General features: G+C 58.8%; 1 protein-coding gene across 3 annotated transcripts in view; it reads right to left on the bottom strand.

The window, feature by feature from the left end:
• The window catches only part of FOXP4 (forkhead box P4), a 62,016-nt gene that overhangs the window by 13,278 nt on the left and 26,484 nt on the right, over positions 1-22,254 (bottom strand). For 2 of the 3 annotated variants that reach the window (XM_037410614.1, XM_037410615.1), the window contains exons 3-7: positions 17,330-17,419; positions 8,881-9,003; positions 6,845-6,931; positions 852-999; positions 104-308 (exon numbers count right to left, since the gene is read on the bottom strand). In XM_037410614.1, coding sequence (XP_037266511.1) covers positions 104-308; positions 852-999; positions 6,845-6,931; positions 8,881-9,003; positions 17,330-17,419 — 653 coding nt within the window. The remainder of the gene's footprint in view (positions 1-103; positions 309-851; positions 1,000-6,844; positions 6,932-8,880; positions 9,004-17,329; positions 17,420-22,254) is intronic. The other variant, XM_037410616.1, reaches the window with a different exon arrangement.

The raw sequence follows: 22,254 nt of genomic DNA, 5'->3' as shown, positions 1-22,254 counted from the left end.
CAGAAAACCCCCGACCCTCCCAACCCTGCCGCCAGCCCTGTGGGTGATGGATCCCAGCCCCTTCCACCTCTCCAGGGGTAAAACCCAAATGCCAGGGCTGTACCTGTCCCTTCTCGGTGTGTGCATGGTGCTCTGTCCATTGGGCAGAGGGTGATGGGAAATGGGAGGCGAGACCTTGGCGGCCGAAAACGAGGTAGAGTTGGAGGTGTTGGTGGTGAGGTCGAGACCTTCTTGCTTAATGCTGTCCTCGACAGGCTGGGTGGCCGTGACCTCCTTCCAGAGCTGCTGGAGGTCCGAGGGGCACACAGCTGCGGCGCAGGGAGAAAGCACCCGCTGTCAGCGGGGAGGAGCAGCACCCACTGGCACCCATGCACCGGGCTGGCTCGGGACCCCTCGGATTCCCCCCTCTACCGGCACAGCTTGGCTCCCCAAAGCTCGGGCAGCCCAGCATGGACCATGCACCACCAAATCATCTCCTGAAGCCGGGCAGAGCCCCCTGTGCCGGTAGCTGTGCCGGGAGGCTGCACAGCACCCTCGGGAAGCCCAAAACGAGGTGCCCGCAGCACCCACGGAGCCCTGCAGAGCTGTGACCAGAGGAAAGGAGACCCCGGCCCCCCACACCCTGGCACCCCTCAGCAAGAGGAAGCTGGGGACCCAATCCTGCACCCAGCCCTGCTCAAACACTCCCAAAGCTGCTCCGGCCATGAATACAACCAGATCCCAAACTTTAAATGGGTACATTAGAAAAAGCAATGCCCCAGCCCCCTCCCCAGCCCTCCATCACTCGGAGCAGGGAGAAGCTGCAGCCACGGGGACTCCCCCCAACGCTCTGCCTGGGCGGGGGTCCTTACCTTGGGGCAGGGTCTGCAGGGGCACGGTGCCCTGCCCCGGTGGGAGGCTCACCAGCCCCTGGCGCTGCAGGTTTAACAGGTGCTGCTGCTGGAGCTGCTGCATCTGCAGGAGCTGCTGCTGGAAGGCCAGCTGCTTGTTCCCTAACGGCTGCCAGGAGACAAAAGGGAGAAATCAAAGCGTGTTATTTCCAGCCTTGCAGCAGAAGCCTCGCAGGGGCCCGGCGGCGGCCGTGAGGGATGCCCGCAGCCGTGGTGCCGCGGCCCTGTGTGCCTCCATCCTGCTGCTGGGCGCTGAGCCTGCTCAGCTGGTGGCTGAGCCGGACGGAGGCTTTGATCTGTCGGAAGAGGAGGAGAAGAAAGGGAAAGGGGAAGGGAAAAATAAAGCACCGAGAAGAGAGGGAGTGAGCAGAGCTGGGGTCTTGCTCAGAGCAGAGACCCAGCTCTGCCTGCGAGGTGGGCGAACCCGCAAACGAAAGCTGTGGGGTCCCACAGGGGAAGGCTCAGCTGCAGGGTGAGCTCCCACAGGCACCCAGCATCACCCAAAGGGGGCTCCCAGCACCCAAAAGGCACCCTGGCTGCACAGGACCCTCCTTGAAGCAGGGAAATGGTCCCTATTTGCCAAAAATGACCATTACAAGCCCCTTCTTGACAGGGGGCAGAAAACAACTGTCCGCAGGGGAGCTGGTGCCCTGTGCCAGGATGGGTGCCCCCACCATGGCCAGGAGCACCCCCCAGGTAGGCAACTCTCCCACCCACCCCCAGGAGCCCGCCGTGCTCTGACCAACCCAGCCAAGCCCTAAACTAGTTAGGCAGGATGGGTCCCTGGGGAGGCACCAAGAAATCCATGAGAATTAACTGAAGGGGAGAGAATTCAATTAGGGATGGGGACAGGCAGCTGCTAATCCGAGCCGGCCACGAAAGGGGAGCTGCCCTGGGCCTGCCCGGCCTCATTAGCGGGGCAGGCGTCTCCGTAACCCCTTGAACCCCTCGAACCCCTCTGTTTGTGCAGACATTGTTTGCAGGTTGCACGGAGCCGGGCTGCAGGCAGCCTGAGCCGGCTGTGCCGCGCCACCCAGCCCCAGCAGCAGCCCAGCCCCTCCATGGCAGCTCCGTTATCCTCGGCGAGAGAAGCATCGGGACCCCTCTCGGCAGAGCAAGCCCCCTCCTCGGCGGAGCACGGCCAAGGCACTTTGCAACCCCAAAAAGAAGTATTTCCACAGCCATGCTCTTACTGATGAGCGCAAGAGCTTTGCAAAAGGAAATATCCCTTTATCTTCTGGCTGGGTCTGAGCATCGTGGGGACTCAGGCTCCTGCTGCACTGGGGACTTCAGGGACCTGGCACAGCCGCACCTCCCTTGCTTGATGATCCCCGAGGCTGCATCCCGCTCTCTGCTCAACAGGGAACAGCAGATGCTCTCCACGGCAAACCCAGTTCAGAACCAGCGCACGCTGCTGTACCCGAAAGCACCCCTGGGATACAGGTGGTCCCCTGGAGATGCTTGGCCCTGGCTTTGTGAAATGAAGGGCGAGGATAGGGCTCCAGGCATGGTCCTGCAAATCCTCCACAGTCTGCAATGTCAGGCACGACTGTGAGTCCCGTCTAGGTCACAGAAAGAGTTTAAGTCTGGTTTCTCAGCCTCAGAGGGATGTGCAGACTCTTCCCTGTCCTGTCCACCTCTTGGCCATGGCAGGATTGACCCCCAGCGTCAGGTCCAGACCCTCTCTGGCTTTGCCTCAGTCCTGCACCTCTGATGCTTGAAGATAACAGCACAAATCAAAGTGATTTCTGCTCAGTGAAGAGAAATCTGTGCTTGCCCTGGCTCCTGAGCAAGGTGCTGAGCCAGGAGGGAGCAGGCCATGGACCGCAGGATCATGATGGAGGAAAAAAACCCCCAAGGACAAGGCTGCGCACCCGAGGGCCTTAACAGAGGCAGCACCGTCCCTGTCCCCTGCCAGGGGAAGCTCTGCCACCACGTGGGATGGACTTGCGTGCCCTCGCCTGCGTTAGAACAGCAGCTGGGATGGGTTGGGATGGGACTGGGATGGGATTGGGATGGGATGGGCGGCTTCTCCTCCTCTTCCCGTCTCTGCTGCTGCCCTCCCCAGGGACCCCAGGGCAAGCCCTGGCTCCGCATGAACACAGCCTCATTCATGTCACTTCCAGGCTGCAGGGCAGGAGGAAACTGGAGTGAATGAAGTCACGAGGATCCCCGGGGCACGTCACCTGCACCTCGTAGCCCAGCTGGGCTCTCCTGACCTGGCCTCACCGGAGCTGCGGCCGGTGGAGTCAGACCCCCCCTGCCCCACGGGACCGGGCAGCCCTGACCCATGCACGGGCTCTGGCAGGGACGATGCTGTCCACATTGAACCCGCACCTTCCCGTGCTTCGAATCCGCATGTGCATCCTTCCAGCTTCACCAGACCACCAACGTAAGGACCAGCCCTGGGAATACAAGTCCTGGTGCCTGGCGGATGCACAAATGCCTGGGCTGAGCCAGAACAAGGATCACTTCTCCCTGGGGAAGCCAACCTGCCAGTCCCCAGGGAGCAACTGCTGCACTGCGGAGCCAATAAACTGCACAGGCTCAAACCCACCCAGCGTGATGGGTGAGGATGCGCACCCACGTGCACACCCACCCACCAGCACCCACCAGCCCGGGGTCTTGCAGTCAAGTCTGCCCTGGAGAAGGCAGGGCGGCGAGAATCTGACTTTCAGCCCCAACCTTACAGAAAACCTCTTCCCTGCCATCGCTCTGTGCGTTTCGCTCGGCTCCTCTCCTCTCACCAAGCCCCAACCTGGCAAATGCTGGCTGAGCCCCTCCCGGAGGGGACCCCCCAGCACTCCTCGGAGAAGCTTGCTCTGTGTTAGGGTCAGATCCTGCCCCCCCCCCCTCCAGTCCTGCCTCCCATCCCAGCGCAGGGGCTTGGGGTCCAGAGCTGCGCCTGTGCTCGGCGTACATTAGACGCAGATGACTGGATGCAGCTACTGGGGTAAGAGCCGCCGTCACTTTGATTTATGAGCACATCAGGAGGAGTTTCGGCGTGACACGCGGGACTGACAGGAGCAGTTCATTAAGCTGACACCGAGGTTAGGCAGCAGGCAACCCCCCCCCCTGCGCCAGCCCCCTCCTCTGCCCCACCAGACTCGGGAGAGGGACAACCCACGTCCCCCCCCAGCAGCTTTAGGGGGACAGGGAGATCCACTGGCCTCGTCCCCAGGGGATACTGGGGTCTCTGCACCCGGACGCTGCTTGCAGGAGCAGGGCTTGGAGAGGCAAAGCAGCCAGGGAAAGAGCGGGATGGCAGCCACTGGCTTCACTGCCTCTTGCCATGAGGGCGAGGGGCTGCCCAGAGCCGTCCCAGCCCTGCGCCGCAGGTCCTTGCTCCCCCCGTGCCCAGGATGCTGCTGGGGGCCGGCGGTTCGCCCGTACACCCTAGCACAGGAAAAGGCTCCAGGAAGGGCTGGGAGCTGCTGCAGCTCAGCCCCATCCCGGCAAGACGTGTGGATGCACGGATCAGCCGTCTTCCTCAGCCCCTTCCTCGCACCCCCCGCCGCCACGCAGCTCCTTGCAGACCACGGACACAAAGCATCCCCCCCGCATCCTCTGGGACAGGATGCTGCCGACAGGCGCTTCCGACACGTTTCCATCCTCCGCGCTCCCTCTGTTCCTGTTCTCCCCTTCCCCGCACCCGCCAGGGGACCTCCAGCCACGCCGCTCCTCCTGGGGAGATCTGAGACGCTCCTCCATGGGATGCTGCTACCTGCTCCCGGCACCTTCCTCGGCGCGGTGGCGGTGGTGGTGGCGGCACAAAGCCTTTCCCACCTGCTGATCCTCCTCCGCGCTCGCAGACGAGCCGCTGACTTAACAATTACACCGAGGCGAGTCCTTGAAATCAAGCAGAGGGAAAGCAGAAGGCGCTCGGTTTACAAACCTTGCAGCGGGGCCGTAATTAAATACCGCTGTGGATTTCCATGAAGGAGCCGACGTCGGCCAAGAGCGGCTCTGCAGCGGCATCCCAGACACGCCAGCTATTCCCTGCGCCGTCGGGGGAAGCAACGGCACCGCCGCTGCCGGCAGGCACACGCCGCTGCCGAACGCATGCTTTATTAATAGCAGCTGCCCAAATTCACGGAATGAAGCTGACCCCACAAAGCCCGGCTAGGGGTTTGGGGAGTGGAAACACTACGATATCCATTCGTGGGGAACCCCTGGCTGGTTTTCCCAGCCATGGGGTGGTGATGCTGCCAGGAGCTGGACACACACCCCTATAGCAGCATCTAATGCCTCCTCCCCCCTGCCAGCCACTCAAGACTTTCTTAGCTGATAAATTTCTCGTCTCCTCTGTACCATTTAATTAAAAGTTAACATGCGCTTTTTGAAACCAGGAGCCCACTAAGCAAGCCCTTTGTTAGAGCTTAATTATATCCCCGTTCGTTGCTGCAATATAACATCACCACGGCCAAGAGGAAAGCCCTTGAGGAAGCTCAGATTTATGCCTCCCCCGTTCCTGGAGCACCAGCAGCTACTCCAGCTCCTGCAGATGGCTCTGATAAAGCCTGACCCCACGCACGCCGCGTAAATACGCCCACAGCCCGCAATGAAAGCCTGGGTCAAAGTCTATTGAAAGCTTGAGTGGGTGCCGGTGTGACCCCGAGCATTCCTGTTCCCCCAGCACCGGCATGTCCTTTGCCATCAAGCCCCCACCCCAATATGTAGCCTGGGCTTATATGCTTTCTTCCCCAAAAGCAAGCTGAATTTTTTAAGTGCTGAGAACAGGTGAGTGTAAATCAACGTGCTGGATTCCACGAAGGGGGATTGCAATGAATGGCCCCAGCACCCATTTCCCTGCTTGCTACTGATGCTCAGCCGGGGACAGGGACCAAATGGCTCAGCTCCATGTCCGTCTGGTGCTGGGAGCCCAAGGAAGGATGCCCGAGGGAGAGGGCAGTGATGCCAGGCATACAACAGCACATGCAACGCAAAATACCCCCCAATGGTACCAAGTGCACCGATCTAGGAAGAGAAAAGGGCAAAAATATGTAAGAAAAAGGAAGGGAGCAGTGCTACCTGCCCGCTGCCCGTCAGGGTCAACCCCCAGCATCCGTGCAACCGGCACATCCCCAAACCCGAGCATTGCTGATAAAGCTACAACGCCTTGGAGTGCATTACTCCGAAAAACGGCAGCAGAACCTGTTGTGTAAAGGGAGTTACACAAGACTGACGCAATCACACCAGCATAAACAATTCTCCCTCAGCCAACCACCTCCCCAGCAAAGGGCCCATCACTGCCAACCTGGTCCCTGGTCACGGGGGTGCTGACAGCATCCCCTACCTGAGCATCTCTCACTGGAAAAGCCCTTCGCCAGCATCACGGCTATTTCATGCAGTGCTTAGGTTTTGTGGAACCACCTTTCCTGGCAGGAAAAGCCTTGGTTTGGGCTCCCACCTGACCAGCCCTGCCTGCCTACTTGCCAGGGTGCTGCCATGCCAGCTCAACCAGGACTGGGCTGCCCGAGCCGTGCTGAGAGCCTGGCAGGGTCAGCGCATCGGGCAAGGGCTGAGCCCAGCCTCGCCTGCCCCCCTCCCACCAGGAGGATTTGGGGAGCCCTTGCTCTGTGCTGGGGGGGCAGCGACCCACCCCTCCTGCTGAGGGTCCAGCGGCTTCGCCAGAGCTGCCAGCCCGCACCCACTGACTTCACCGCTCCTCACACCCACCCCGGAGTTTCTAGATACACCGACAAGGATGCGGTGCCAAGAACGATGTAGCTCGGTGCATGTGCCAGATCGCGGCTAGGGAGGAGGAGGAGGAACTCCCAGCACCCGGACCGGCCACCCTGGCACCCCCCAGAGCAGGACACCCCGTGTCCATCCCTGCCAGCTCCTAGCCGGCTGCCCTGGGTGCTGGGATCCACGCACACCTTGTTTTGTGCTGGTCCCCCTTTTATTTGCTGCCAGATCTGATGGCCCAGAACCCATCTGCATGAGCTCACCTCTTTGGGTTGCTGCTTTCCGGCTTGCTGCTGTGTCAATAGCTGCAGGTGAAGCTGCTCCTGTTGCTTCTTGTAGTATTCCTGCAACTGGGAGGGAGGGAGGGACGGGAGGGGAGAGAGCAGCCTAGATTAGCAGCAGAAACACCTCGTTTGCATCTCCCTGCCTGGCGCTACCCCGTGCCCAGCGCTGGGCTTTGCCACAGCCATGCCAGCTCCTGGCACCGCGCCGTCAGGGCAGGCTCTTGGCTGCGGGTTAAGAGGAAAAGCACCCGCCGAAGGAGTCACGGCTGCAGAAGAAACCTTGAGCACACGCTCCTAAGGGCTCTGGATCTTCACAGCAAGCGAAAGCCCCAAACAACCCCAATGCCAAACCTGCTGTTCGTCTTAATGCCAACCGGCTGCCCTGGCTTTCTGCCACCGGCTGGTCCAGGTCCGCCTTGCCCGGCCCCGGGGAGGAGAGCCACAACCCCCCCCCCCCCTGCCCCGGCTCACTAAATTCTCTGTATCCTGGGGATTTTGTGGCTGTGCTGAGGGGGGATTTTGTTTGATGTGAAGATCTGGAATGCCAGGAGATGGGTGAACCCCTTTAAAGAAGCGAGCCCAGGCGCTCTGGCACATATTGCGATGTTTCAGCGGTGCAGAAACCCCACTTTCAGTACGGTGGGACCCCAAAACACCCCTGGGAAGTATTGTGAGAGCCGGTGGGCTCCCAGTTGGGAAGGGGCAAGGATCAGCCACAGCTCCTGGACTGACCGGTGCAACCGTGTGAGCACCAGGGGCTCAGACCTGCATCCCCCCCTCGCAAGCACCACGGACAAGTGCAGGCAACCCAGCTTCTCACTGGAGGAGCCCTTTGGTGGGCCAGTAAAAGACAGAAAAACAGCCCCAGCACCACCATGAGCCACTGGAGAGGGTCCCTGCCTGCAGGAGCCAGCCCCACGACCTGCTGGCGTTGATGCCAGCTCTCGCCCCAGCCCCTAAAATAAACTGTTGGTGATGGATTTGCTGCGCAGGAGGGGAGCAGAGGCACGGGGAGGTCAGCGAGACCCAGCAGCCCCCTCCCACCCAGCCCGTACCCCCGCACAGGGGCAACGGCAGCAGCTCAGGAATGCCCCTTTGGATGCCGGGAAGCCTTTATCAGCTCGGGGCTGACAGCGCTGACAGCAGCAACTTTGCTTTTTCTGTCGGCAAACAGGTTTGGAAAGCCTGGGTGTTTACCCGCAAGCCAGTCAAAGCCAGGTCTCTGCAGCATGGTCGAGCGCGGCTGCAGGAACATTGGGTCAGGGGTGAGAGGTGTGATGTTTGGTTTTCTTCTGGTGGAGAATGCGAGCTATTCCGGCCTGGGTTGTTTAATTTGCAGTCAAACGTGTTTCTTTATCCGGCTCCAAAGAGGCTTGTGGAAGGACCCACCCAGGGTAGTGTTTACCCTTTGTTCTTTCCCTGGGGCCAATCTTGAATCCTTATCAGCCTGTTTGGAGTAAACAGGTACGGAGGCAGGAGGAAGGGCGTGGAGGATGCTTGTGGCATTTCTCCTTCTCTCCCTCCCGCAGGCAGGAGGTGTTTACCCAAGCAGACCTGTTTTGTTTTGGAGTTGAGGTTTGTTTTTTTCTCTTCTCCTCCTTTTTCTTCCCTTCCCATTCATTTTACATTTGACAGAGCGCTCCGGAAAAGCCGAGTGGGGCCGTGAGAAACAAACCCATGCACTCAGGTCTGCAGCCAGACCCAGGCTCCTGCCCCAAAGCCCTGGCCATGGGGGTTCCATGTGGGGTCGGTGGAGCCAGGATCATCCACCCTGTCCCCAGCTGTCCCCAAGAGCTGGGCAGCCCCAAACCTGCACTGTTAGCACCTGCGGCTCTTTTCATCCCTTGGTGCTGGACACACTGGGAATCCCCAAGGAAATACGTGGGGAACGCAGGAGCCCCAGGAGGAAAGGACCAATTTGTCTGCCCTCAATAAGCTCCAGCACCCACGGACACCTGTGAGAAATGGCTTGGCCAGATCCAGCCCACGCACAGCCAGCCCAGCACCAGCGTTACCTGTTGCAGCATTATCGCCTGCTGCTGCTGCAGGAGGGCCTGGAGCTGGGGCGGCGAGAGGATCTGCTGCATTTGCTGTGGGGTGATCATCTGCGGGGACATCATGGCCACGGACACGGGGACCTGCGGAGAGCGAGGACACGTCACCACTCCCAATTCCAGCCCTGGAAAACCCTTCCCAAATGCCAACAGCCTGTGAGTGCCCCCCACCCCCAGGCTCTCCCGGGGCATCCTCCGTGTCCCCCCATCCCTGCATCACCTTGGGGGAAAGCCCTTGGCCACCAGTCTGTCCTGGCATGCCAAAGCCAGCACTGGGGACGTGGCGATGGCAGGGAGATGCCCTGTGGTGCAGCTGGCACCAGGGTGAAGCTTCCTACGCCACCAGCTGCCCCCCCCCACCCCCACGAGGGCAGGATGCTCTCTGCCCGCAGGGTCTTCTTTTAACGAAATTTAACCGGGGGAATCAGGCAGCAAGAGGAGGCAGCAGCACATGGGCAGTCAGCTCCAAACCACAGCTCCCTCCCCTCCTGCGAGCACGGGAAAGGTGCCGGGCACCGCTCCCTTCCTTGGGGTCCCGGAGGATGCAGGGAGGAGGGAAACGCCAAGGGAAGTGGGGAAGATACCGATCACCCAAATAATTTTGCAAAGCAGCGCACGGAGGAAGAGGTTACCAGGTTTTCCACAGACACATCAAAGCTTTACCTCCAGTTGACACCAGTAACTCACCTAATTACCGTGCCAAGTGGAGGGAGGGCTAAGAAAACCTGCCAACCCCCTGCCTTTGGTTATCATAACATGGGTCCACACCCCCGCGGCAAAGCGCCGGAGAAGGTGTTGGTGATGGAACCCAGCTCCGCTGGTTCTCCCAGGTGGAGCGACGCTGCCTTCCCAACCACAGCCGTCCAGTGCTGCCTGGTCCCAGCCCTCCGCGGATCCCACCAGCCCAAAGCCCATCCCAAGGCTCTGGGCAGGGTTAGGGCTCTGCTGTAATCCAATAACCCTTCCCAGATGCTCCCTTTTCCTAGGAAAGCAGATGGCTGCTGCTGGCTGGGAGCAGGAGAGCGGGTGAGCCAGCAGCAGCCTCGGGGTCTTTGAGGGGACCCCAGGAGGAGGCGACTCCTCGGCACGTGGGATGCGGCAGAGCCCCACCAGGCCGCCGGCGCAAGCCAAGGACCCCGGTTTGATCCAAAGTAGATGACTTCTCATGCCAGAGTCTCAGGAGCTCACAGACCAAGTGACAGAGAAACAAAGCAACCGGCTTCAGATCACCCAGACAACTCTAAATGAGAGCCCAGGACCCGCCAGTCCCTCCTGCTCAGGACCCCAGCGATGCCCAGACTCCCCAGTCTGGACCTGCTTCCCACCCTGGGGGCTGCCTCCCCTCTCCAGCCACCCCAGTGGGACACAGAGTGGGGCTGGGACCCCGGGGGCAGCCCCATGCAGTCCCGTCCCGTCCCCCGCCCCCGTCCATGGTGGGCAGCAGGCCGGGCTGGAGCGCGCTGACCTTCAAGGGAGATTGCGAAGGCTTATCTATTTACTCAGGCATTTTGCTGGAGGGAGGCGTTGCAAGTGGGCTGAGTTTCATTTGTCACCGGCAATCCCCCCCCCCCAGCCGCCTTCGTGTCAGAGTTATTAATTAATTGCTGCATGCTCACACCCAAGGGCTGGGGCGCCTCCGACTGCCCCGGCTCGGCTGGCGGTGGAGGGCTCGGGATGCAGGAGCATCCCCAGCAATGAGCTGCAATGCCCTGCGAGGGCTCTGGCACCTGTGGGAGAGCTGGGAGAACCCCTAGCATCCCCCCCCCCAGCACCAGGGAAGAGCTGCTGTTTCGGCAGACAGGTGCTGGCAGCCAGCTGTGCAAAGCCCTCGGTGAACATCTGGGAAGGAGGGAAGCTCGCGAGGACGGCAAGACGAGAGCGAGCAGGGTGCGCGCCCGCTCGCTGGGAGCTAAGCATCCTGCTAATTTCCCTTTGCCAATTCATCAGCTGGCAACGTGCTTGGAATGAGAGCCCCTAATTAATTGCTCATCCGCATCCCCCATCCGGGCGGCCTCCCCGCCCCCACCGCCGCTGTGCGGCCTCTCGTACACGTTTGCTGGCATTTTCAAATCGGAGGCATCCTAATTACCGGAGAGTTATAACACCTTCCATTTCTCGCCCAGCGGACTGACACCCTGTCAAGAGCAAAGAGAATTGCCAGAGGTTTTGACAACACTAATTGCCCCTATAATCTAAAAACACAAAGGAGAGGCGATTAGTCGAGAGGGCCCCAGCTCTCGATCCGACACGAGGTTTTCACAATGTTACAAGAAAACAAAAGTGACGCTTTTTAGAGTTTGATGGCTGCTAACAAAAGCAGAATTATATTTTCATACAACCTTTGTCTGCATTAAATGGCTTTTTCTTCCGTGCTGGGATGCAGAGCTGACACGGGGAAATGGCGTCGGCTTCGCCAGGGGGTGAGGTGCAAACGGGGCAAACTGGTGCTGGCTCCTGCAAGGAGCATCCAGGCTCCACCACCTTTCAGAGCCCTGACAGATGCCGAAGCCACAGGAATAATTCCCACCCGCAGCGTGGAAAACATCCCCCTGCTGGCTAAGGTTTCCAGGGAGGGCAGGAACTTTTGTTCGCAAAAGGAGAAATTCCCATTTACAGGAAGTTTTGCTCTCACCGTGGCCGTCCATCACCTACCGGTGCTGGGAGCCGGGACCTCAGCGCAGGGCAGCAAACCGTGGTGCTGCGCTTTTCTGCCCCGAGCTCCGGTGCCAGCCCCTGCTGCCTCTGTTGGGGACGGTGACAGCTGCTGCCCCAGCAAAACGAGATGGGGACGGCAACGTCCACCCCTGGTCTGGCCGAGAGCCCCACTGGGGTCTGATCTGCTAACGGGGAGGGGGACAGCACAGTGCAGCCCCTTCACCTGCAGCCCGGTGACCGCCGGCGTGTAAGCTTCCCGGTGGCAGGGGATGAGGCCAGCCCAGCACCTCTGGATAATGGGGGTCTTATGGCAACAGCTGCCTAAAAGCTGGGATCCAGGCGGTCACAGCAGCCAGTGACGCAAGCGAGAGCCAGCGGGCACTGAGCAGAGGGGCGCAGGGTGTCTGGGGTGTGCCCAGCTGCCTCCTCTCCATCCCACCCTCCCCAGGTACCGGAGTGGCCGGGGACCATCCTCGCCCGCAACGGTTGCACCGCACCCAGCATCCCTCGGGATGCAGGGCCCCGCAGGCAGCCCCACAGCAGCGGCTGGTCCCCGGCCGCCGTGTCACGAGCTGGCATCTGCCAGACACCGAGTCAGGAAGGGTTTGACTCACTCCTTGGCCGGCTGCCACGCCGCAAAACTGCTTACTAACAGCTCCGGCTGCCTCCCAGAAAGCCCCGGCGCTGCGGCTCCGAGCGGCGAGCGGGATCTCGAGGGGGTGGTTTTCCAGGCGGTCCTGGTTGTAATCCCTCCGTGCCAGAGGATGAGGTGGATGCAGATCATCAGGCAGCGGGTGGAAAATGAGACAGGTATTACAGAGGAAACTCGGCGCTCAGCGTTAAGCGTGGAGCAACTCCTGCCAAAGCCGGCGGAACGAAACAGGATTTGGCCGGGTGTAACGCAGCAGGATGGGGGAATGATGCTTTTATTTAAATTTTTCTGAGAATACTTTTTTTTTTTTTTTTTTTTTTTTTTACGGGAAGCAGATTGCAACTCCCAGCCACGAGGCAGAGCGGGGAAAGCCACAGCCCGACGGCCGGTGTTGGCTCTCAGCGCTGCGGGGCTGCCATCAGAGGGACAGCCGCCCTCCTGACCCCTGGGACAGTTGGCTTGGCACAGCACAAAGAGCCGGGACATCCCCCATCAGCCCGCGGGTGTGTGAGCAAGCCTGCGGTTTGCTCAGCCTCCAAGCATCCCTGCACCGACCTTCACCTCCCAGCCGCTCCGTCACCCACGTCGGGAGGCTGCCGCAGAAGCCACCGTGTCCCCGGGGAGCCGGGGGCAGCACGCCACCGCCGCTACGGGAAAGAGCATCTCCAGGTCCACACCTAAAACCACACATCCAAGCTCCCACGCCAGGGCAGGCACAGCCCAGACCTTGTCCCCCTCAGTCCCTGCGGACCCGGGATGGGGGGCTCTGGGGATGAGCAACCCACTCCCTGTGGTGGGTGCACACCAGCTACCTGGGGTGTTTGGTGCTCCCCACCGAGCCCACAGCACTGCACATCCTGGTCTCTGATCTAATCTCAGGTTTTAACTCCCAATTAGAAACAACAGCAAACGTGTTTGTGCCGTTTCATTTTTTTGTTTGTTGTTACTTTATTTTTTTTAAAAAACACCCTTTTCAAATCCAAAACCAACAGAAACAAACCAAAGAGGTCGGCGAGGGAGGCTGGGAGCCGGGAACAGAAGTGGGGAAACAACCACCACCAAGAGCAGCTTGAAGTCTGCTGTTTGTGGGGGCAGGGGATGAGCAACACCCCCCTCCAGAGCACCCACTTCTCGCTGCCACAGCTGGAGAAGAGCAAACCTCTCACTCCGAGCCCAGCCAAAGCACGCAGGCACATCCACACATCCCCTCCTGCGCGCAGCATCCCCGGGCAAGCTGCGAGATTCAGCTGGCTCAGACCATCTGCAAGAGCTTCCAGCGCCTGGGGCCAGGCAGTGATGCCGCTCACATCGCCGCCGTCACCCCAGCCATCCTTTCTGTACCCTGACGGATGGCACAGGGCCACCCAAACACTTCTCCACCCTGCCTCTGCTCGCACTGCGCTGCGTCTAGACCCTACCAAGGTGGGACAGAGACCCAAATCTACCCAGGGTCAGAGGAGAAAGCAAACCCAGGTCCGCAAAGGAGCTCCAGCTCCATGTGCCAGGCTGGAGTCTGAGGCTGCAGGGTTATCTGACGGACACATTGAACAGCCCTAGCACCAAAGGATTAATTGCCTTGGGGCGACAGGAGGAGGGCAGCAGAGCATGGCGAGCAGGTGAGGGGGCACCACTGTAGCTGCATGGAGAACCACCAGCCTCTGATGCTCAGCTGCACGCGACGGAAAGGAAGAATCAATCCCCTGCGTGTTCAACCCAACATGCATCCTCGTTAGCGCGGCGTGCCCCGCCGGGGAGGCACTAATCGCACGTAGCTGGGCTGTGAGCCACTGGAAGTTGAAAGGGAGCTGGCTGGGGGATGCTGGTGGTGACGGTGCACCGGAGCCTTGCAGCCTGGCAGCCCCTTCCTTGGCTCGCAGTGAGCTGCTGCCCCCGAGCATCACCCAGGCAGGGTCCCTGGGGGGCCACCTCTCCTCCAAGGGCACATCATGCTGATGAATCCACAGGGACTGAAGCAACTCCTTTGCTCCCCTGTTAATCCAAACTGCTGCTGCTGCGGTCACAGCATCAGGGACAGTGGAGCGGGATGGAGGGGGTGGCAGGGGCTCCGGGCTGGCAGAGCCAGGGGCTCCGGGGAGGAGGAGGGGGAGCAGGGATGAATGGCACTGCTGCAAGTTCAAATGGAAAAATCTAGCGCTGTGCGAGCCGAGACGGACGGGCTGCTGTATTTTTTCCTGGAGAGGGAACGCAGAAGGGCTGGTATTGATCTGTCTTCATTACCCATTTCACTCAAGTTTCAAATCAACAAAATACACTTTTCCGCTCTGCTGCCCTCCCTGCTGCAGCAGACAAAAGAAAAGCAATTTCCCGCAGTTTGCTCCAAACTCCTCTCCCCTTCCTCAGCGCCCTTCAGCCCCTCTCCCATTTCAGAGGCTCTTTAACCTCAGCAAGTTGCTCCTGTCGGAGGCTGGGAGACCCCTGGCTCCAGGGGCCAAGCTGGGGAAGGGACCCCAAAGAGGGTACTCTGTGATTCAGTGGTGCCTCTGAGCCAGAAACACCCCAGCACCGAAAACACGGGGTGTTGCCTTTCCAAACGTGCTCCAGCACCTCGTACCATGGGCTTTTACCAGACACCGGCAGCATCTCCCCGTGCCAACAAGATCCCGGGGAGGGGGGAACCACTGCTCCCACCCAGCCTTGCACAAGAGCAGAGCATCCTGCGGACCAGCTGCAGCAAAACTCCTCAAATGCAACACTTTGTCGGCATCTGCCAAGTTTCTAAGAGTTTTCAAGTTGCAAAGAAATAAAACCATTTTAAAATGTTTCAGGGGGTGGGTTGTTTTGGCAGTTTTTTTAGATGCAGCTGTACTTTTGAGTGTCAGCTGTGAGGCTTTCCACACATACCTCCAGGCATCTGGGGCGAGAGAGGGTTCATACTCCAAAAAAAAAAAGAAAAAAACAAAAAAAGAAAAAAACAACCCGAGATCCCTTTTAAGCCCAGCAACTCCTTGTTTTTAAGAGCACGCTGCTGCCGACTGACATTAATATTCCCGCTGACTTGGTGTCCCATAATCGTTCCGTCCCCATCAGCAAGGTGGCAGGGGGTGCTCGCTGCAAACACAAGGGCATGGTGATGGTGAGCACGGGGAATCCGCAGCGGTGCTGGGTGCTGGCTCCTGCTCTCTCTGCCCGACGCTGCGAACCCTCCTGCTCGCTTCATCCAAAATACCCACGCGATGTGGAAACCCAGCCCCCAGCTGTGGGGTCTGCGGGGCAGCAAAGCCCGCGGGGGCCCTGGTTGGCACACCCAGGGCACCCCGGTCCCCAAATGCTGCAGTGAACCCCCCAGTCCTGCCATGCTCCCTGCTCCCTGCCCAGCCAGGGGCTGCGGCACTGGGATCCAGCCTTCCTCCTCCTCCTCCCGCCGTCCTGGCCAGTCTCACCCACACCACTCTGCCGTTAGATAAACTTCCTTTCAAAGGAGTCTGCTTAATCCTCTATCTCCCCTCGGTCAGATCCCGCTCCAGCTGCCGGCCCGGCCGGAGGGGGAGGAAGAGGCCGCTCGCTGCTGAGTTATGAGCTATTTCTGACTCACGTCTACAACTTTCACAAGTCCTTTTGCAACACCAACAGGGAGGAGGGGAGAGGAAGGCAGATCCAGCTCACTCTGGCAAAGCCGCTGGCCAGATGGGCAGGGAGGGGAGGCGAGGGGAAGCTGCGGAGAAGGGGAGAACGGGCGAACGGGATGCTAAGCGAGCGGAGAAGAGGAGAATGGGATGCTAAGCGAGCGGCGAGCCAGCGAAGCATGCGTGCATCGCAGCCGAGGGACAGGCAGAGGAAGAAGTGCAGGCAGGAGTGCAGGCAGGAGCTCCGCAGGGACACGCACCCACGGAGGGGAGCGAGGCGCCGGTTACCGGAATCTGACTTCACCCTCGCTGCCTTTGTCCTTTGCAGACATTTTCCATGCAGTGACTGCATTTCCTTCCTGCAAGCACCGCTGGAAAAAGCCGCCTGTTTGTGCCGCAGAAGCCCTGACTAATTCCTGCTTCTCATACCCAGCTGCTGCTTCCCAACTCGGAGGGGCTCCAGGCTCCCCCGGCCCCTGCCAGCCCACCCTGGGACTGGCAGCACTGGGACTGGGACCTGCTGGTGCCACTCGCTGCTGGCTGAGGTTCAGCCATGCCCTGGCTCACCAAGCCGGGAGAGGAGCCGGGAATTGCCCATCCCAGCCCTGGCTCTCGCCGCCCTCCCGCTGCCGTGCTGGCTCAGCCTGGCATAGGCAGGACCTCCAGCTCTGAGAGCGTTTGTGCTAATTACTTTCCTTTGTTAATTAAACCCACGTGGCTCTAATAAGGTAACCTGCTGTTCTCCGATAAATTTAATTAGCCTGAAGGGATGGCCCCTCCGCACAGCTATTTAAATTGTCACTTCCCATCGCTTGGGCTTTGCTTCTTTCTGCCTCCCCCTCTCTCCGGGATCACACCCTCTTCTGCCCCTTTCCTTCCCAGTTTTTGCCCCTTTCCTTTGGCAGAGGAGGGCAGCAGGGGAGAAAAGGGGAGATCCTCAATCTCCTATGGGAACAGGATGCCACCCGAGGGTGCTGCGCCCACCCAAAGCCCCCTTTTCCTGCCAGTGCCACAAAGACCCCATCCCAGATGGGCCCGTGTCTCATGCCAGTGGCTGTCCCACACCAGAGGACTTGCCTTGGCTCCAGCCCCAAAGGACTGTCCCTTGTCCAGACCTTGCACCCTGCTCACAGCACCTGGCATCAATCCTGGGGTGCCCCGATCCTGGGAAACTCTGCACCTCCCTATCGGAAACGCTGTCCCAACGTATGGTGGCACACGGTGACCTTCTCTCCCCGGTCCTTACCCTGCCTGGAGCCAGCCCTTCCCTTGCATCGCCCTTTCCCACCATCAGCACACACCGGGGACCAACCCCCCACCCCCCAAAAAAATAACCCTAAGAAATTTCTGGAGGTTTACAGGGGATTTCCCTCTTCGAGGGCTCCTGGTGTTGCTCTAGCCACCCCAGAGATGGGGACGATGGGTGTTTGCACGTGCGCTTGCCCACAGCGTTAAGTTTGCAGCCGAGCCCTTCCTGAATAGGGAGGGATGGGGGGACACACACGTCCTGGGGGCTCACCTGCACCGCTGGCTGCTTGCCCTCATTGCTGCTGGGGGAGCTCAGCCCCGTGGCCTGCTGCAGCAGGAACTGGCGTGCCACCTGGAGAGCCTGCAAAAGAGACACAGCGGGGTGGGCAGGAGGAAGGATGCCTTCTTCCTCCTCCCTCCTCCGGGCACGCTCCCCCTCCAGGTCCCCAGAGCAGCGCCCAGACGCGGGGCCGGCCGGACTGGTTCTCCGCAGGTTTGATTCATGGGGTGCAAGTGATGCACGAGGAGGGCACGACCCCCCCGACGCTCCCTCCTGCCACACCAGTACAACCAGTATATCCCAACTGCTGTCCCTACCCTGTGGAGCCACAGAAGGCCATGGGGACAATCCGATCCTCTTCCAAAAACCCCCTGCCCCATCTTCAGCGAGTCACCAGGTCCCGCATCTTTGTGCCTCTGGCAGATTCTCACGCGCATCATCCGCAGCCTCCCCAAGTCCCAGCCCCGGCACAACCAGCACCTGATGGATTTATCCCACCCTTGCGGAGCCACCACTACCTTCCCGCTGCAGCTGACAACCTGTGTGTCAAAAGCGACTGTATATAGTTAATTTTACATCTGACTGTCAGGCTGGAGCAGCAAAAAGTCCCAGTCATCGCCCAGATTCGGGTCAGGCCGAGTGCAGGATTACACCCTGAATTAATAATCCACAAACACATCCACACGGAGTTTATGGTGACGCAGGAGTTTTCAGCAACTCGCACAAGTGACCAAGACAAAACCTGCTTATTTTTACGGGTGTTTGCCTAGAAAGAGCTACAGGTTTCCTTAACTTGTTTGCAGGGATGAAGGTGTCTCATTAGGGAGTTGCCCAACAGGCAAAAGAGGGAGAAGTCAATGTAAATCGATAAAAAACACTTGTGGAAACACATGCCGGCACAAACAACCATGAGCGAGCCATGCACGGCAGCGCTGGCAGTCGAAGAAAGTAGGTGAAATTAAGGAAAATCCTGCGAAGAGACAAGGAGGAGAGAGGAGCAAGTGCGAACCGGCAGAAGTCACAGGTGAGCACGGCCGAGGGTGAGCACCAGCGTGTGCCAGCCGAGAAAAGGCGCTTCATTCAGGAGCTGAGCACCAGGAGAGGGAATAAAGCTCTAAGGAAAACAACCCGGTGGTACCCGCTGCTGCTCCCAGACCTGCTTCCTCATACGCTCCTTATTTTTGCTTTTAAAGAATTTTTTTTTTTTCTCCTTTTTTTTTGGGGGGGGAGGTGTGTCCGTTTCTGAACAAGCAAGGCATTGTAGCCCTGCCTGCAGGACAGGTTTGCATTACAGCCCGGCACGGGGTCAGAGCCCGGCTCGGCGGTGCCACACGGGTTCCCCCGGCTGTCATCGCCCCGGCCGTAAATCACCGTCCCGGCTTCCAGCAGGCAGCTGTGCCCCCCGAGAAAGGGCTGCTTGTTAATTCTCTGTGTTTCCAGCTATAAAGAAGAAAGCCCCCAGCCCGTGCACCGCCTCTCCGTCCCTCCCTGCCAAAATCCACGTGCAACCCGGAGCAGCACTGCCCGTGGCTCCGCTCGCCTGTTTACTTCACCTCTAACTAAACCAAGGAGCACCCACCGCACCCTTCAATGGAGCACCCATACAGACCCACTACCTGCATTTCAGGCCCCCTTTCACACCCCTCTGCTAGAGGTTGCTTGGGAAGAGGGTACACAACAGATGTAAAGCAAAGGATGTCCGAGTTGTGCCGTATTTTTTTTTTGTTCGTGGATAAATCCATCCGACCCACTCCTTGCACACGGACAGGCGTCAGAAGTGCACTTGCGCAATGAGACATAATTTTAAAGTTGCTGCTGAACCTGGAAGCTGTGAGCAGAGGGTTTCGCAGATGCAGCCTTACTTATTTTATTAAAACCCATCACAATTTCAGCACAAGGGACCCAAACCCAACAACTGTGCTCCAGACGCGGCGCAGGGCACCCCCTGCCCTGCCTGGCTGTGTTTGTCTCCACGTGTATGAACCAAATAGCCTCGAGAAAGCCAAAAGCCCAGGAGTTTCAAAAGCAGACAGGATCCTAATGTCACGCTCCTACCATGAACTGCACCCCAGGGTGTAGCCAGGAGCCCGGCGTGCCCAGCGTGGGTGCAGCCAGAGCTGCCCCGTGCCCACCGCCTCTTCCCGAGCATCCCTGGCCGGCTGCTGGGAATGAACAAAAACCGCATGCCCACAAACCTGCAAACTCACTTTATCCAAATGATTAAAAACGTAAAATCCTTGAGGACAAACATGGCAATTTGCTGCCGGGAATGGCACGAGCCCGCGGTCCAACTCCCGGCGCCGATGCAGCCTCAGCACAAGGCACGTTTCTCCACGGGCATGTTATTTCCCTGTTATTAACAGTAATAGATGTGCATCGGTAATGTGAACACAAAAACCATGTGACAGTTATGACAGCTCAAGGTCTGATATTTTAATTACTTTTTGAAATGAAAACAGTAATTCCCGTTAAAAGCCAAGGGTGGAGGAATTCAATCGACGGCTGCTCAGCACCAGCACGCAGCAGGGCTGGCAGGTCCAAGGCACCTACCCAAGGATGGGTGCTGGACCACTGGCTGCATCCCGTGCGTATACCAGCTGCCTCAGCTTTATCTATTTTTCTGGGTGTCCGTTTGACAGAGGTTTGTATGGATCTGCTTTCTCCACCCCGTGTTTGTAAGCACCGTCTCAGAGGTGATCGGTGAGGCAAATCCCTGCCCCAGCCCAACAAAAATCAGCGCAGCAGGTATGGAAAATGCAACAAAGAGAGGAAAACAGAAGAGACGTAACGCCAGCACTCAGGAAAAGTGCTAGGCAGGACTTCTCCCAGAATCTCTCTTTCTAAACCCAAATCCTGGCTGGCCTGTGGGTGCCACTGAGCCCCCAGCACCCGGCTGGCTCAGCCCTGCTGCTGGCTGCCCACCCCGCGCCGCCTCTCAGGGGGGAATTTAATTCACTCCCTGCTGGCTCTCTCACTTTGTTGTGCTCTGAAGCACGAAATTACAAGATTTACAGGGGAAAAAAAAAAAAATATGACATGGCCTTACAATTGCACACAGGGGCCTCTCTGCCAGTGTCCCAGAGCTGCCCCCTCCCTCCTTCCCCACCACTCGGCAGCGATTTCTCCACTTCAGCCCAAGTTCAGCTCAGCCTGCAAACGAAGGATGCTCTGGCTGGCAGCACCTGGCTCCGCAAACCTGTTGCACAGCTGGAGGAGCCCTGAGAACTAGATGTTGGGATGCAGAGCCCTGCATTACCTGCATCTCTGCTACCCCCAGGGCAGAAGGACCAGCCCAGCTGCCCGTGGGATAAAGCCTTTCCCACGGGATGAGTGAGGAAGGTGCTGCCCACAACTTCTTAGAGCTGAGGAGATGTGAAAGCAGAAGGAAAAAGCCTCCCCTGAAGGAGCGGATGGGGTTCCACCTCCTGGCTCTGTGAACCAGAGGAAAACTGATTTCTTTTAAAAATTGTATCCTGCTGCATGGTGTTATTCAAGAGTCATTAGCACGTTACCCGTAATTAGGAACGAATGGGTTGTGTCAAATTCATCATGCTCCTGGATGGCTCCCTTTGATCAGCAAATTATCCCATAAAAAAAGTTCGACGTGGCTCAGACACTTTTACATCAGGAGCTGATGCTGTGTGGCTCTGCCCTCCCCAAGAGCAGCAGCAGCTGCATGGTGCTGGGCTGAGGAAGAGGAGGGTGACCCCGACTTTGCCGGGGGTGGCCCATAGCCACGGGCACGTAACACACCAGATTTTGGCAGGGAGAGACGAGAGAGATGCTGGAAGGTACGTGCTGGGATGGGGAAGGGGTCTATAAATAAACCGTGCCTGGAATGAATCCCACACCCTGCCAGGACCAGCTCCGAGCTGCTCCTGTGGCAGCTGAGGTTTCTCCACCATGGAAAGGGGCTCTGGGGGTACCCAGCCCACGGGGATGCTCGTCTCTCCCTGGAGACACCAAATCCCTCCAGTCTGCTGGATAAACCGAAGCTGGATCCTCCCTGACTTCAGGCAAAAGCACCTCATGCTCCAGCAGGGAAGCAGCCCGTTATCCCGGCTTCCACCCAACGTACCTGGGGATTATCAGTAATTCCTCCCCCAACGGCTCATGCTGGGGCCAGTGGGACTCCACACCTCCAGCCTGTACATGGTGGAGGCTCCCCAGGGCGGCAGGAGGGCCAGCTTTCGGCTGCCTTCCCACAGCAAACACCACAAACTCCCCCTTCTCCCACGGGAACACCAGGTCCCAGCTGGCCGCAGCAATGGAAGAGCCGGGAGAGAGGAGACGGCGACCCCCATCCCGTTCAGGGTGGCTGACACACACTTCAGCCCCCACCTTCACCCCTCATCCCTGCTTTTTTCTCCCCAAATCTTGCCTGGGCTGAGCCTCTCCGAGGCTTCCCGCTGCCTGGTCAAATTGGGAAGAAATAGGTCAAGAGGTTCAAAACAGTTTGGCGAGGATGGAGACACGGATGGCTCTTGCCAAAAGCACAAGCCCCAACTCCACCATCACCACCCATGTCCCCCCCTCCGAAAAAAAAAAAAATCAAACAGTGCAATGGAAAATCTTGCCCAGGGTATTTTTAAACTACCTTATTCTACCAGGTATTTCATTTTACGAGGGTGTAGTTTTTAATTACACCCAGTGGTGCCCGGATGCTCCAGCTGCCGGAGCCAAAAGCAGCGTGCCGGCTGCCTGCCGCGCAGGGGGGAGCGGGTTTGCCCGGCCTGCGATGGGAACCGCTGCCCAAAAATAGCCGAGGGATTTTCCACCTGGATGGGATCAAAGTTGTGCATGGGGTTTTAACCTCCGATGAGTGAAAAGCCACCCTAAAAATTTATCTTCAACCAAGAATTTTGCAAGGAAGGGCGCAGGAAGAACATCTATAAAGAGAGTCTTGTATCTTCCCT

Source organism: Falco rusticolus, chromosome 17 (genome assembly GCF_015220075.1).
Source record: "Falco rusticolus isolate bFalRus1 chromosome 17, bFalRus1.pri, whole genome shotgun sequence".
Lineage (NCBI taxonomy): Eukaryota > Metazoa > Chordata > Aves > Falconiformes > Falconidae > Falco > Falco rusticolus.
This window is presented reverse-complemented; position numbering and strand designations above follow the sequence as displayed.